The sequence below is a fragment of the Grammomys surdaster genome, unplaced genomic scaffold (assembly GCF_004785775.1).
Source record: "Grammomys surdaster isolate TR1022 unplaced genomic scaffold, NIH_TR_1.0 125833, whole genome shotgun sequence".
Classification (NCBI taxonomy): Eukaryota; Metazoa; Chordata; class Mammalia; order Rodentia; family Muridae; genus Grammomys; species Grammomys surdaster.
In genome coordinates this window covers 2,686,730-2,703,927 of record NW_021620661.1, presented here as the reverse complement: position 1 = coordinate 2,703,927, position 17,198 = coordinate 2,686,730, and the positions used below count along the sequence as shown (strand labels likewise).

The window sequence follows — 17,198 nt, the reverse complement described above, 5'->3', positions numbered from 1 at the left end:
TCCCCTCCTCCTTCCCCTCCCCTTCCCCAAAGTCTTTATTCTAATATTCTTTACCTGGAAGTTCAAATCGGGAAGCATCCTACTAAAGAACCTTAGAGGCTATAGCACAGGGCTAACCCCGGACTGCTGGGGTTCCTCAGTTCTAACTCTCACTCCAGGTCTGTAGGCTTTCTGAAAATATAGATTAAACCCCACAACTCTGGAATCTCTATATGCCATCCAGGGGCCAAGCCAACTCCCTAGAGACCTGTACACATCTAGATGCCCTGTCCACCAATGGGATTCCCAGATGGAGCTCACCTCAGCATGCTGCTCTCCCTGTATCAGTCACTGCCACAACAGAGGGGCCGTTGTTGGATGGATGTCAGCTCCACCTTAATGTGCACCCTTTGAAAAGCCCATGGGAGACACTTCTGTCCTCAAACATTGCTCCACACTGCCATCACCTGGGGGTCATTTCAACAACTTTAGCACCCCACCTCTGAAATTCAGGTGCATCCAGAGAAGGATGTAGTGTGAGCACTTAAAATGTTCACGTTTCCCTAATGTGTCTTCAGACACATGAGCAAATCTGGAAGCCACTTCCACAGACTTAGAGGAGCTGTGTCTGAGTAGTTATGTGTGGACGACTGATACCACGCTACACCTGCCGGTCACTACATCCCTAAAGCTCTCACTTCATTGCCTTTCCTCCCTCCCTTCCATTCCTCTTCTCTCCCTTCTCCTGCCCCTCTCTCCCCCGCCCCGCCCCCCCCTTCTCTCTCTCCCTCCCTCCCTCCCTCCCTCCCTCCCTCCCTCCTTCCCTCCCTCCCTCCCTCCGTCCTTCTCTCTCTCTCTCTCTCTCTCTCTCTCTCTCTCTCTCTCTCTCTCTTAGTTTTTTGAGACAGGGTTTCTCTGTGTAGTTCTGGCTGTCCTGAAACTCACTCTGTAGACCAGACTGGCCTCAAACTCAGAAATCTGCCTGCCTCTTCTGTCTTTCTCTTTCATCTGCTTGTTTTCAATAAAAAAATGACAGGTTGGATATCTCTTATTCAAAATGCTGGAACCAAATTTTTACTTTTTTTTTCCATTTTTTAGACTTTTTGTATACACAGTGAATGAGATATCTTGGGGAATGAGTCCAAAATCTGAAAGCAAAACTCACTTATGTTTCACACGTATCCTGTACACACATGGCCTTAAAGTAATTTTACACATTGTTGATCTAACTGCCCCGGTACATGACATCACACTGAAGGTCAAAGTTTTCAGACTAGGAAGTATTCTCAGTTTCAGAATTTTATATTAGAAATACTCAACCTGATTAAAAGTAGTAAAATTTATCCTATAAAATATATAAAATATTAAAATGATGTAATTTTAGAAGTCTGTAAAATAAAATGTAAGGTCTCCTACCTTACCACAATCTTAAAACAATCCAAATTCCCACTCTTTTAAAAAAAACAATTCTGTGTATCCTTTCAGAAATTTAAGGCAAAACCTACTACGTGTATCTACCATTCCACTGAAGAATTTCCCCGAGTCTGCAGAGAGCCCAACTACCATCTCTGCCTCTTGTAGGATCTTTGAACATTGTATTATATCTGCATATTTGACCTAAAAGACATTCTTTTTCTTCTAAGAATAGAATCAGGCATGGTTTTATTCATACTCAGAATTCACTCCAGAATAACATGAGAATACCCAGGCTGGAGAAACAAATCCTTACGTTGACTCTGCAGCCCCGTTTCATTTTCTAGCAACTTCTGTCAGAAAGAAAAGTCTCTGGTGTGTTAGCTTAAGAGTCTTTAGATACACAGCCCAGAAAGGTATCACAAAAACATACATGAAACCCCGTGTCTGTTACAGCACTTTCCACAAGAGCCATTTTGTTGTTGTTTGTGTTTGTTTGTTTGTTTGTTTGTTGTCTTTTGGGTTTTGTTTTGAAACAAGGTTTCTCTATGTAGGCCTGGCTGTGCTGGGACTCAATCTGTAGAGGAGGTTAGCTTTGAACTCAGAGTTCACCTGCCTTTGCCTCCCAAGTGCTGGGATTAAAGGTGTGGGCTACCACCGCTCAGCTCACAACAGCCAATTTACAGGATCAGCCTATGCCCATTGGATGAATGGATACAGAAAATGTGACACACATGCTTACAACAGAGCTCTCATTAGCTGTTTGCAGAAAATGAACATAATTGGAAATCATCATACCAAAGTAAATCAGACTCAAAGAGACATATATCATGCATTCTCTCATATAAATTATATATATATATATATATATATATATATATATATATATATATATATATATATAAAATTTTTATTGTGTTGTATATTTATTTTAGACAGGTATCTATTAAATATGTATTAGATAACATATATTAGAATATCATATATTATAATATACATATAATATATGTTATAGTATCATTTCTGTTGATATGATCAAATATCTTGACAGAAAGCAGCTTATGGAAGAAAGGATTTATCTAACTTAGAATTCCAGGTTACAACTGATCATCGAGGGAAGTCAAGTCAGGAATTTGAGTAGCTAATCACACCACATCCATAGTCATGAGCATAATGAAATAAATGCACTCAACCCTATTTTCTTAACTGCTTGCTAAGTTCTCAGCTAGCTTTCTTCTCTTATAGTGTTCAGAACCCATGCCTAGGGAATGGTGCCACCCAAAATAGGCTAGGTCTTCCTATATCAATTAACAATCAAGACAACTTCACAAACCTGTCCACAGGTTATTGTGATGTAGATAATGCCTCATTAAGACTCTCATCCTAGGTAATTGTAGGTTATGTCAAGTTGACAGCCAAACTAACCAGCACATTGTATAAGTAAATATGACATGAAAATACAAATGAGATTGTATGGAGGAATTAATGGGAATGGCAAGCATATGGAGAAAGAAGAGGATATAAACGATCAAAGTACATAGTGTACTCGTATGAACATGTCTTTATAAAACTCATCACTATATGTAATGAATATGCACTTAGAAAATGTATATGGAATAAAGAGACAAACAAAGAACCAAAGCCAGTGAAGTGACTTGGTAGATAAAGGCAGTTCCTGAATTTGATATCGAGAACCCAGGAAAGAAAGAATGACTCCCTGAAATTATTCCCTGATCTCCACATACCCATCATAATGGCATGTGTGCATGTGTGTGAGTACAACCACCCTCCCTCCCTCCCTCCCTCTCTCTCTCCCTCCCTCCCTCCCTCCCTCCCTCCCTCCCTCCCTCCTCCTCCTCTATCTATCCATGTATCTATTATGATAAATGAATAATAAATAAATAAAACTTTAAAATTAAAAAAGAGAATTCTACTTCCCCTTGCCACATAGACTAATTTCAAATTTGAATGAAATTCATCTTGTAGCCACAGCTATGTCTACTGCAGCAATCTCCTGGGCCTCCAGATTCACTGGGTCCTTCTTAGCCAGCCCAAAATACTCTCCACTCGGTTCTGGTTCTCTAGCTCCTTGGCCCCTGTAGTGGATTTCCTCTCCTATAAAATGCTCTGCCTTTGAAACACCAAATTTAAGCTGTCTCCAGATTTTTGCCAACCTTGTCCCCAGACTTCTGCCTCTTACTCTTCTGTCTTCCTACAGCCAATTTAAGGACAACGACCTATTGCTTTAACCATTTCCCTGCCAACCTCTTCTCCCATAGTGCTTCCTTTCTGCCATTCTTCTACCAAATATTCCCAGCCTTGGATTGGAGTCACACATCCATGTTTCTTAACTTGGGCCCAAGGTGTAGAAAAGCACATGGCTATGAACACTAGTGCCAAGATGGGGCTGTGGCTTCCAGCTTCAGCCAGGCTGCACTCCATTCTTTTGTCCTACTGTTTCCTCAGTCATCCTCTCTGGTTTGTACCCATTAAACTGTCCTGAAAGCTTTAGGGGTACAACCTCCCTTTACTGTCCACTGCTGTCTCTTCAAAAGGTTTCATTGTCCTGGTGACACTATCCTTAATTACAGCTTGCAACCTTCCGACATCAAACTTACTATGACTTCATACATCCAGGGAACTGACCAGCTCTTCTCTGGGTTGTGAACTCCAGTATCCTCTCCTTCTCCATCTCTATTGATTGATAGACACCCCAGTCTATCAACCATGTTTTTCTCTTCATTCCTTTTTCTTCCCCCTCTCTGTCTCAGCTCCTTGCTCCTATGGGATAGTAATAGGGTTTCTCATGTCTCCTGTCTTCCCTTGCTCCCTCTAGCTTGCTCCCTACTGCTCTTCTGCCAAGCATTTGTTTCTAAAATCTGTTGTCTACCTGTACCTTTCCCACTAACCTCTCTCTTATGACCTCTGCCTATTCCTACCATGCCACAAACTGCTTGTTACCACGAGCATCTGCTGTCAACTTTGTTGTTAGCTCCTGGAAGGACGTTCCTCTGTGATCTGTATCCCATATTTCTGCTGCGCTCTCTTTAAGTTTCTAGACCAACTTTCCTTTCCATTTCTCCCTTTTCCCTCTGCCTTCCTCAGCTCCCACAAAGATGCCTTTGTCTCAGATGATTCATGTAATGTCACAGTGCTCCAGGGATGACCTGAGCCCTCTTTTTAAAAGTATTCGTGTTTTATTTGTATGTGTGATTTGTGTACATGTATGTCTGTGAGCCACATGTATGCCTCTTGTCTGTGGAGACCAGAAGAGGGTGACAGGTACCCTGGAACTGGAGTTATAGATGGCTGTGAGCTACCATGTGTGTGCTGGAAATTGAACCTGTGACCTCTGAAAGAACAACCAGTGCTCTTAACAACTGTGTCATCTCTCCAGCCCCTCTGAGACTTCTTATTCTAGGGCAGTGGTTCTCAACCTTCCCAATGCTGCAACCCTTTAAGACAGTTCCTTATGATGTGGTGACCCCAACATTCTCACTGCTACTTTATACTTGTAATTTTGCTATGGTTACAAATCACATAATGTAAATATTTTTGGAGATAGAAGTTTGCTAAAGGGGTTGCAACCCACAGGTTGAGAAATACTCATATACACACCTATATATCTTGGCCTAGCCCAACCTCAGATATCTATGCCTTAAATCATCAAACTAATGAGGCTCACAGAAGCATAGCTACCACTCTAATCTGTCTCTTAACCTACCCAACTCCCTTCCTGGTACCAACTTCTCAAATACACACTCTCAAAATCATCTGTGTAATGGTTTTGGCCTAATGCTGCTTGTATTCTAATGTTAATTTGGGTCCCCAAAATTGCTTATATGAGTATCTGCATACAGCCTCAGGGACCTTGCCCCCTATTGGTTCTGATTGGTAAATAAAAATGCCAACACCCAATAGCTGGGAAGGACAGACATTTTTTAATTTCCTGGGTTTTGGACTGGAAGAGAGGCGGAAGGAAGAGATCCACCATGCAGGGAGAGTGTGAAGAAGAGGAGAGATGCCATGCCTGAGAAGAGTGGAGGACAGAGAGGCATGGCAGCCATGTAGGAGCAGGAGAGCTCAGCCTAGAGGACTGCCCACTGGGTCCAGAGTAGCCAAGGTAGAATACAGAATTCAGTAAGTAAGTCGTAACTCATGATTATCAGAGGGAGGGATTAACCACATGGAGGTTAGGAAGTGGCCCAGCTATTGTGCTGTTTAAGTCATATAAACATATAAAGGCTGTGTGTGTGTGTGTGTGTGTGTGTGTGTGTGTGTGTCTTTCATTTGGGAACATAAACCATGGGTACAGGTAGCAGTAACCTGACCTCAGGATTTATTAATTAAATATTTAATTCACCACATCTATACCACTGAATCAATCTCACCCTTCACAGTAACAGTGTTCCACTGCCTTGTTTCCCTGATGACCACTAGGCTACCCAAGCAAGAGCTTCCTCTGCCCCTTTTACATGCTGTGGGTATAGTAGTCACTATGGACTCCTAACAGTCTCAGGGCTTTCCCTCTCTCCATTCACTGCCGTTAGCCTTAAAGCTTAGTGCGTCTCACCTGACATCTAAGCAACCATCTAATTCCCCCTCTCTCCTCTCTCCTCCCACCAGTCCGCTCTCAGCTGTGCTCCTTGGGGAGCTTTCATCATCCTATAATGTCGTCCTGCTCATCTCAAGACAAAGCAGGATTCCTCCGATTAGCCTGTCTTGCCCTTCACCTTCTGCAGTAAGAAGTCACTACAACTGAGACTTCACTTTCTCCCTTTGAACACTTTCGAGCCCTTAAGCATAACTCACTCTTTCCCATTGCTTGCGTTCACCTATCATCCCACGCTAGAAGAGCTTCCTTAGAGCCTTTTTCCTGGAAATGCTAATCTGTCACCTCCAAGTAGAGACATGTCTCTTCATGAAGGTCTTCTCAATGTCACTGTATTTGCATCGGGCAGCCCTACATACCAACTTTGCCACTGATCAGCTGTGGGACTTTAGACAAATCACTTAATGTTTCTAGGCCTCGGATTGTTCACCTGTAAGAGAAGATAATAAGTGCTAACATCCCAGGATTGTCATGAAGCTGAAACATAACAGCACCTGGTATATGTGAATGTCACATATGTCATGGCTATGTCACCATCACTAATACCACAATTTGCTTTTGCAGACCTTGGTACTTGCCATTCTGTTGTATGCTGGGTTATATGTTTGTCTTCTCTGAATCATCCCATGCTATCTGAATCTGTCCCTGGACTCTGCCAAGGTATCATAAACATCTTCACCATAGTGTCTCCAGAATTTAGCACTTTGCCTCCAGCATGTTAAGTTCTTGTATAACCAGAACTCAGTACTTGTTAAACAGGTAAAACTTAGCACTTAACGAAATACAAAATACAATGTTTTTCTTTTGTTTGTTTGTTTGTGTTTTTTTATTTTCACAGAGAGATGAATAGAAATTAACTTCTATAGATCAAGCTCCTGGCTACCATTTAGTTATCCCATGAAGCTGTATTAAGAAAATTCAAGCTTGGGCCATGTAACTTAGTGGTTGCATAAGCTGAGGATATTCAAACCCTTAAATACAAAAAAGGAGAGGGAATTTGAAGTGAATATCTTTTTCTTTTTTTCCATACAGATGAATGTTTCTGCAATCTTCCTAAGCTAGAGGGGGAAACCAAGGGGTGGGGGTTGGGGGGAGCCTGTGATCTTTAGGCCATATGAAAGAAAACCCTTGTCAATCTAGAAATGTAATGTGGTTGGTTGAAACCAGAAATTTCCAAAAGAAACATAATTCGGAGTGATTGAGACAAATCCCTGGAGGGGGAATAAATCTTCTCTTGGAAAAAAAAATGAAATGCATTTATTGGAAACATGATCACTGGGAGCTCATCTTTCTAAGAAATTGAGCACAAATTGAGAACAAGGTTTTCCCACATTCAGAAAACATCAGCAGCTATGACAAACAGGGAAAATATCCATCATACATTTGCAAGTTTCAGCTTGAAAAACATGAGAAAATACATCAGAGAAGATTCAACTATTGAGGAGCAGGCTTGTACCTGTGAAGGTGAACAACACCATGTCTCACTGATGGGTGGCTTTTTAAAGGAGAGAACGGTAGTGTAGAATCATCGAGACAGATATGAAGAGACTCTCAAGTAGCACCAGACTTACTGAAGTGTAGGACTGTAAAAGGACAGCATGATTTCTGGTCGAGCACTGGCTAGAGATGGCCAGAGACCCAGAAGGTTGGAGACCTCACAGGTTTCCCTGCAAGGGATGGCATGCATTTCGCCATGCTCCCAGACTCCAGGCTCCTGACATGAGGCTGAAAACCTCCATTGATCTGTGCCTTTCAGGCATGTAGGACAATGCCCCTACTAGCTCCTCCACAGGTAGAGGGCATGACTACAGGCTGCAGAGCCTCAAGACATCTCCATAATCATGAGATACCTAAAGGCCAGATGGCGTAGCCATTTAAACATTCCTTCCCAGACCCCCCTCCTCGAAAAAGGTATTCAACCTCAGGCCCACCCTGAGAATACTGGGGTATAGTTTCATCCATTTTCTGCCATAACACTAAAGATCTTAAGACCATATTTTAAGACTTGAACTACCTCTCTCTTTGGGGCCCACCGTGGGGAACCATGGATAAGGTCTTCAACTACAGAGCCGCCTTCTAATCTCCCACTGACAACCTCTCTACATTCCAGCCATGGAGACCCAGCCAAGACCCAGCCAAGCAAGTCACCCTGACCAAGATCCCCCTTCCCACCAAGCACCACCAGAGCTCATCTTCTCCCCCTCGTCCCTTTCTGCTCTGGGTTTAACCATCTTGATCCTTCTGAGGCCTTTCAGTGGAGCCTGAGAGCCCAAAGGCCTGAGACCAGTTGGTCCCTGGCTGCCCCCTTGGCCAGGGATCCCCAACCCAAGAGCTCTGGCCCCCGTGGGGTCTCAGACTGTGTTCTCCCCATGCCTGGAGTGGAGCCCTGCAGTTTCTCACAGACCTACATCCACCTTTGGGGCAGCAGACACCAGGACCCACAACTCAACCCACTGGACCCAAGCCCACAGGCAAGACATAACCCAACACTGAAGAGTGGAAAATCTTTTCCAATTAACTGTGTTTTAAAACCTCCTTAATCCATTGACAAACTACCAATGCTAAGCTACTATTCTATAGCAGCCTGAGCCATATCTGCTAAGCGCAGAATAACCCAGGTACCTAGCGAGTACAGATATGAGAGAAAGGGTATCACTGAAGTGAGTCAGGTGTAGGGATGGAGAATGGAAATGCAAAAAGTAATAAAGTCTGTGTTAGTATGAGTTAGAGATGCAGATATGAAGAAAGGAAGTCTGCAAATGAATTTCTTATTTCTGGAGAGATAATATTGTATAATTCCACTTATATAAAATGCCTTACAGGGGTGAATTCATGCAGACAGAACAGAGTCCAGTTTGCCCAGCACTGGTAGGGACAATAAATAATGGATTCAGCTTAGTGAGGATAGAGTCTTGGGTTGCGGTGATGACAAGAAGTTTTATGGATGATATCACTTAGCAAGAGAGCTAACAGCCTCCTGACACACACAGCAGTGACTGCTCCACTTTCTCATGGCTTCCAGAAGTTTCTACATTACAAAGCACTTGCATGTATGTTCTTACATTTGATTCTCATAATACAAATCATACATGTCAGTGCTGTTCACAGGCTCCCTCAGCCTGTGAACTAAAGTTAGAATAGAAACTGTTTCTCAAGTATTCACTCATAAAAGAAGGTACATGCCTCCCACATACTAAGCAGTAGTTTGGATACTACCCTCATAGAAGTGAACTGGAAAAGATGACTTCCTTCTTGATGCTCATATCCCATCATCAATCGTATTTCTGATGACCTGACCTCTGGCCGTCTATCCATCCACATGCAATGAGATCTTTCCCTTTACTGCAGCTACATGCAGCCTCAAGCAATGTGCTGTGTGTGCCCTGCTAAGGAAGTACTGTACTATACACTGCCTCTACCATTGAAACCACATTTCCTCCCTTCAGTATCTGGCTTCCTTCTGTGCCATGTAACCCATGCTTGACTCCTCAGCACTTCTTAAGAAAATTTCCTCATGGCCCCCTGGATTTAGCACTGGAGATACTTGGGCCCCTTTGCCCTATGGAGAGGTTATCTGTGGAGTGGCTAATTTGTAATTACGATTCTCCTAGTGATAGACATTATTTTCTTATCTTAAGCATTCGGCACTTGCCTTCTCCACATGGATCTTCATTAAGGACCTTCACCCTTTTGTGACAGTTCCATACATCAGCATGACCCCACACAGCATCTAAGGTGAAGGTCAAATCTTTGCTTAGGACTAACTCCATTCATAAAACTCCACTCTTTGAATACACCCATTAATTCAGAAGAGAGAATCTAGTCAACATTGGTCCAACTGGAGTCTAATCAAGAAACTTTACTGGGACATTGTGAACTGATTATAGAGCCAAGAGCAATGTAGAAAAGCAGAGCTTTGTATGTTACTTAAGGCCCAGACCACTTAGTTACAAAAGCCAGAGCATTCATCACCCATCCCTATTGTCCTAACATTGATCCCAAGGAAGTTTACACTGGGCTTTGCATCCTAAACATCTTACTTCATTCCAAGAGAAGCAATGGCTGTACTGTAACTATAACACACCAACTTCTAAAGCAGAGCATAGTCTAGCCTTTTGTACTCTCTATTCAAACATTTTTAGGACAAGAAATGATGGTAAAATTTTCTAGAAAACAATTCCTCATTTTGTTTGCAAAAAAAAAGTATGGAGTCATAGATACAAAACAATCAAGAAGTAGCCAAATCCCAGGATTTTGGAGTAGTGACGATGTGCACAAACCAGCGTCCAAGGAAGGTCACAAAAATGAAGGACACTCTCTGGGTCCCTACTTCATAGGTGTTGAGAGTCCTGAATCATCCCAAGACAATGGAGTTATTTTCATATTCTTGACTGGTTTTCCTTTCACCAAAAAACTTCACCAGACTCCCCAAATTTGATTCAACTCCCCAAAGTAACTAATTATATAATGGAGTCTCCGAATTAAACATCACTTAGCCTTCAGAGCAGGAACAAATGAGGACATGTTCCCTACTGTATGCCAGGGATGCTTATTTTAAGTTCTGGAGATTAACCAGAAGTAAATGTGAAAGTTCAGATGTCCTGGAAATTGGGGAGTTATACATGAAGCATCTGAAAGAAAGGACATCTCTCCATCCTTTCTAAGCATGAAGTAATACACTAGGCCGTTGCTTGGTAACCAAAGTGTGTGTGGTCAGAGAGCAACACTTCGTACGATGCTTCTCACCTTCCAGCATGAGTCCTAGAGTTTGAACTCAGGTCCTTGGGCTTGGTACAGCCACCTTTACCAGCAGAGACATCTTTCACACTGGGTCATTTTTAAATTCTTTTCTCTGTAAGACAAAGAACCCATGAAAGGTACCCAGATTTCCCAGTAATATATCTGAGCACAGGTTTTGAGGGTCCGTTCCCAGCTTTCTGGGGCTTTCATTTTAGTTCAATATGTATGTCCTGCATTTTACTCAAAGAAAAAGGAATTTAGGAATTATTTATGATAGAATACATATATTTCATATTTTATTAACTAAAGCAACAATTTCTTCCTAGTGTTACTGCATACACTAGGCCTTAAGGGGGCAGGTTCTGATCATTTCCCAAGTGCAGACACCATGAAATATTTGCTTTGATGGTCATTTACTTCCTTTGCATTTATGAGCCCACGAACTGTCACCGCCCTGACTATCTCCTATGCCCCACCTTTGTGGTGCTAACATTAGTCAAACAGACTTTAAGAGCTCAGAGACAAATGCTAGCTGTATCTTGGACAAACAGCTGTGCCTCGCTCTTCTCCAGGAATGATAGTGACTCCAGAGGTTGTTATAAAGATTAAATAAACTTAGTGATTTAAAAATCTTAGTACAGTACATAACATGCACAACAGTAGCTAAAATATACTGATGTGGAATTATTAGTGTTATGTCGTTCCATGACGATCAACAGCCTTACCACAGGAAGATGCCAGTACCACTTCATTGAGGTCACAACAGCTACTAAGTGTCAAAGCTGCCACATCATGTGTCGTAATGGACAGTACATGGCAGCCATCATGATTAGATAAACACTGGGCTGTGTTCAGCATTAGTAGGATAGCTGAAAAGAGTGGTTTTCAGATTTTCTAAAGAAGCCATTATGGCCGCTGAACTTGATTTCTGTTTGAATTGGTCAGGAATGGAAAATGCTGCAAACCTACCCAAGCACCATTGCACTTTGCCTTCCTTAGGTCTGTGGAAAGAACTCCTGACTCCATTGCCAGAGCCTGGATCAGCTCCCTGTGAGGACCCAGGGTACCTCAAGCCGGTCCATTCTTTTTTTTTCTTTTTAGTTATTTATTTTTTTAAATCAAATCATAATTTTTACTTACTCACACAGGGGTTATAAACACGAAAAGGCAGGATATGGGGAAGGGGATGACACTGGAGCATGGGTGTTCAGGAGACGCAGAGATATCTTTCAGAACAGAGTATCGGCTGGGTGAAGTTTCAGGGGACAGGTCACTATGACTCTGCTATGATTCACTTGTCCTTATCTAAGTTGGTATTATCCACCAAGGCTTCCTATTTACAAGGTCTGTGACTACTCAGGCTGGTAAATTTCCACAAAAGCTGCCTGTTTACAATAGGTTATAGCCATTTGTTTCAATGTTTTTCCACAGAGACCCAAAACTTGGTGTTAGCATGCATGTATGACATGCCTATTGCTGATTTTAGGCCTACAACTGATTTTAGGCCTTCAATGTATAAGCAGGGCTCCCCCTGACATCTCCTCCCTTCTCTAGGTATAGAAGGGCTGTGGCGATTCTAATCTTGCAAAGGCGAGGATAGAGGCCTGACATCCAGTAATTGAAGGGGACCTTGTAATGGCTCTGGTCCCCCTGTCATTGTCCAGTGAGGCATGAGTGTCATACCCATCCCAATGTCTTTTTCCTGGAGAGGGGATACTTTTGACATCAACCCCTATGCAGTCAGGCTTGTCCCTCAGGGAACCCAGAGAGATATTTTTAACTGTCATTTATATTCCCTTGCAGTGCTTAGCCTCACAGCCTAAGCAAGAATTCAGATCGCCAGTCAGAGGGGGTTCAAGACAGCCCATTCTTAAGTGGAACATTTCTTATTTTTTTCTATCCCTTTTCTCAGTGTGCTTTCTACAACACTCTGGGCTTTACTCCTTTTCTAAGGCTCTCTCCCTGTCACATGGCTGTTCTCCATGCAGACTTAAGTCAAACAGCATGGTTTTTCTCCTTCTCTTGTCTATCTCCTTCCTCTGGGCAGTTGCTGAGATTTATAGCTTGCCTGCTCTAAGTTGTTGCTGCTTCTTCTACTGCCTCTGCTTCTACTTCTTCTTCTTCTCCTTCTCCATCTTCCTCCTCCTCCTCCTCCCCCTCCCCTCCAAGAAACTTGTCTTTGAGTCTCCATTTGAGTCTATTCTTAAATTCTTTTATTAAGAAGACTAAGAACCACAACAGGAGACCGCCATTACCCCAGTGACATGTTACAACTCTGGCAAAATGTTTCAAAATTTCCAGTAACAATATTACTGAATCTGAGTGGGCAGTGTATATGGATGGGTGACAGGCATAGTGAAGGGCATTCAGGGGAAGGAGTATCATCAGAGTCTCAGGTTTTTCAGCTATAAGATCACACAAATCAGATATTTCTTATCTTTCACATACAGTGCTTGTATAATTTGAAGTCTGTGGCTGTCAACGGCAATATTTGATTAGCTTCTCACAATGCATTTGGGGTTTTGTTTGTTTGGTTGGTTGGTTGGTTGGTTGGGGTTGTTTTGGAAAGGCTTTGGGTCTCCCCAGATTTGCTGCTTTAATGGACCTGGGGTGCTACTTGGCATGGGCAAGTTTAAAAACCTCCCTAGTTTCTTAGTATGAGATCAAGTTGAAAAACCTCTGAGTAACTTAGCTCTATGGTCCCTCCACACCACACCTTTCCATGAGCTTGAGGGATTGTCCTGACAGGAATGAGGCTGTTTTAAAGAAATGCTTGGGCCCCTCCCTTTGGCTCTCAGACTAATGACGACACAGTGGATTCCAAGAAACCTGAATTTACTCAGAAATCTCATGCTGCAGAGATGGTAAAACTAGGGCCATGCGGGCAGCAGGTTGGGGGGGGGGGTTGACTCCCAGAAAGAGATTTTACACAGTCATGAAAACTTGCCTGGCTGTCCTGCAGGAGAGGCTTGAGCTGACACAATGGATGGATGACGGTTGGAACCACACCCTGACCAGGACTGCTTAGGAATACTTACTGCCCTCTACTTAACCTTCATGCCAGGAGGAGGGGGGGTGGGAGGGGGCGTTGGACCTCTTCCCTTGTTCTCCCATTTTAACCCCTTTGAACAAATCTCCTTTCTCTGTCTTCCTCGACTACTCGTCGTTTTAATTGACCTACTGAGGATGGATGGTCAAGTCTAGCTTGTTTGAGCCCCCCAGGGTCCTGAATCTGACCCTACCAACTCTGGCAAACCCGGTACCCTCCAGAAATGTATGAAATAAAATACCTGCAGCAGAATCTTGTTGCCATCATAGTCCTGAGTCTGCCACCTCGTGCTGCTGATGGGAACACACGGATTGGGTAGAAGAGGCACCAGCTGGCCGATCTCTTGAACCCTGAACTGCAGCACAGAAGACTCTCTAGGGTCTACTGACATTCCTGGGGGCAGCTGCTTCAGAGAGAGCTGCAGGCTGAAGCTCTGGGTGGCATAGAGGACAAAGAAACAGAAGTCGCTCTTTTGCACAGTGGCGTCTCTCTGTAGGAGCATCTCATAGAGTCTGATAGCATCTTCATAGTTATCAAAACTGCAGTACAGAGTCACCCTGAGGATATCAGTGCCACAATGCACCGGCCTCATACCCCACACAGGCATCTGGTTGTGCAGGCTGTAGAATTCCTGATTGGCAGGGAAGTAAGGACAAGGCCTCCCCTGCGCATGCTGGGTACGGAATCCCTGCCAGGGTGAACGCTGTAGGAAGTCCAAGACTCGAAACAACCGTTCCTGTCCCAGGCTTTCCTGAAGAAAGAGCAAAACAGACATCCCTGGGAAGCGGGTCCTCCGCGGGTGGTACTTTTCATGGTAATTCATTGGTCTGGCCCGTTCAGACACCAAGAAGAGACGCAACTCTGGGCAGATACAATCCAGGAGTTGGTCCAGAGCCTGCTGCAGATGCAAGCCATTCCCAGTGTCGGCAAGAAGATGCACAGTCAAGGCTAGAGGTTCCTGTGTCTCATCCATGGCAGGCCTACGAGAAGATTATAATGAAGGGCACCCAATAGTGCCCGCAGTTCAGTCTTCTAAGAACCAAGGCCTCACCCGGAGCCCTCAGCCTCTAGAAAAACTTCAGCAACTTCTGAACCAAGTTCTTCACCGGATCACACATGCTCCTGGCTTCCTCCAGTGCTCCAGCAGGGAATGTCACTCAAATGTGGAGTCTGCTACACACAACAGCAGTCGCTCCATGTCATCCGGTCTGGGCAGATGTAACTATTTGCTTGGCTTTCTCAGGCATTCCCCAGGGTTTCTGTTTGACCTAAAAACCTGTAACAGGGAGAGCCACCCCCAGTGGGTGGTTCCTACATTCAACTCAGAGGAAATGACCAGGCCGAAAGGAACAGGAGGCGGCTCTGTTGTGCTGATAGCAATCTGTAGCTCTGTTACACTGAAGAGACATCCATTTGGTGGACCACAATGGGCTCTGACTTCCTACTTAAATATCCTGATGTTTACAGTGGCCTACCCAGCCGCCTGAGTAGAATCGCGTCTTTAAAAAAAAACTCCCTGGTCTTATCTGCTTGCCAGAGCCTTGTTTCTGATCATTGTATACTAGTCACAAAGAAGGGATATTTTGTCTACATAGTGTTGGCCCCACTGAAAACTCTTTCCCTGGCTGAATTTAGAGTCTGGATGCGCTTAAAAGAAATTAAAAAACTAAGTCACCTTAGATTCCTGCAAGTGAGCCTTCCTATATCAGTAATAATTGTGTCTTCTTACAGAGGATCTGTTACAAAACTGTCATAAAACTTTATATGAATTGATTTAATTAGCCAACAAACCTACAAAGAAGAGAGTAATTATTCCCCAGTTGCTGACAAGAAACCGAGACATAGGAAAAAAAAAATCAAGTAACTTAACCAAACTCATACAGTAAAGTGACTGAGGGCTTTGAACCCAAGATAGGAAGGGCCCACATCCAATGCTGCCTCTCTTAAACTGAGAAGGCCAGCCCCACAATTTCTTTTCTCTTGTGGTGAGGAAAAGCTGCCATGTCAACTTCCTGTTGACAGGCTCACCTGTGGATACAGGCTGTCGAATCTTAAATAGAACGATATCCCACTGTTGACATAATCACCTAATCTGTTCCTAAATTCATTAATAGTCAGGCATAGTAGCAAATATCTGTAATCCCAGAATTCAGGAGGCTGAGTCAAGGGGATCATTATGTGTTCAGGGCTAATTGGACTATGTAGAAGGCACTCTAGGCAATATATCAAACCTCTATTGTAACAAGCAACAAAGGAAGAATGCTATTCTGATAGCTGTGCTGTCGATGAGTCTGGATATGCATCATTTTCTAGAGGCTATTAATGCTACAGAAGATGCTGTGACTTTCTAATTACTTCAAAACCAATTTCTAATGACAGGGATGACTTCCTCTAACTTTAATACACACGGGTTCCTTCAGTAGTGAGAAACTTATGATCCTGTGCTTTGGTAATCGGCTGAGCACTCTAATTCTAAACAGAGACACCTTTGACCCTCCATAGCTAAGAATGGAGCAGTGGCGGCAACCCCAGGAAAGGACCAGTAAGGAGTCTCTCAGTGAGTCTACATATCTGCTGGTTACATTCATAGTTCTCTATACATTGTGAAACTCTCACAGACACATGGAAGGAAAAGTAGATTCTTTCCCTGACTTGGCCAAAGGGTCAAGTAATCCACTTCTCTTTTCTAATTTCTGTTTCCTAATTTTTTGGACTAACAAGAAGCTGAGGTGGAAGGATATGGACCTGCTAACTTAATAACAGTAGAATGACCAAGTTTAATGTCAAAACTTCATTCCATGAAAAAGAATCATCTCCATCCAGATCTACCCACAATATTAATCAATTGAATTCTATAATCCAAAGATTTCTGTATTAGAAAATTATAGAAATACAATTTGTAACAGACAAATTGCTTTTAGATGTCCACATACAACTTAGTAATCAGATTCACTTTGTTTTAACTTTCTGGCAATTGTTAGAGGGCTTTTTCTTAAAGCATAGCTCTCAAACTTTAGGAAAAAAAGAAGCCACCTCTTAATTCTTGTCGCATGCTGACATTTGAAAACAATAACCCTCTTTCCTCGATATAAGACCCTTTCCTCTCCCACAACCTGCCTCTTACAGAGCCATTGCTTCTGAGCCACTTTAGACCAAACCCTGGTTCTTGAAAGAACTTTTGAAATTCTTAAAAGTAGCATAAAGAACTATAAATGTTTGAAGAGAAAAAGCCTACCCCTGGGTCAAAAATAATTAACTCATAAACTCACAGCATTTTGCCTAACATAGATGCTAAAGTTCTTAGGTGGGAATCGGTTATTCAGCCTTCCATCCAACCTCTCTCTCTCTCTCCTCTCTCTCTCTCTCTCTCTCTCTCTCTCTCTCTCTCTCTCTCTCTCTCTCTCT

General features: G+C 43.1%; 1 protein-coding gene across 1 annotated transcript in view; it reads right to left on the bottom strand.

Moving 5' to 3' along the window:
• The window catches only part of Fam124b (family with sequence similarity 124 member B), a 19,150-nt gene extending 4,105 nt beyond the window's left edge, over positions 1–15,045 (bottom strand). Inside the window, exon 1 of the mRNA XM_028789458.1 lies at positions 14,035–15,045. Coding sequence (XP_028645291.1) covers positions 14,035–14,766 — 732 coding nt within the window. The 5' untranslated portion in view covers positions 14,767–15,045. The remainder of the gene's footprint in view (positions 1–14,034) is intronic.
• Between the last annotated feature and the right edge of the window lie 2,153 nt (positions 15,046–17,198).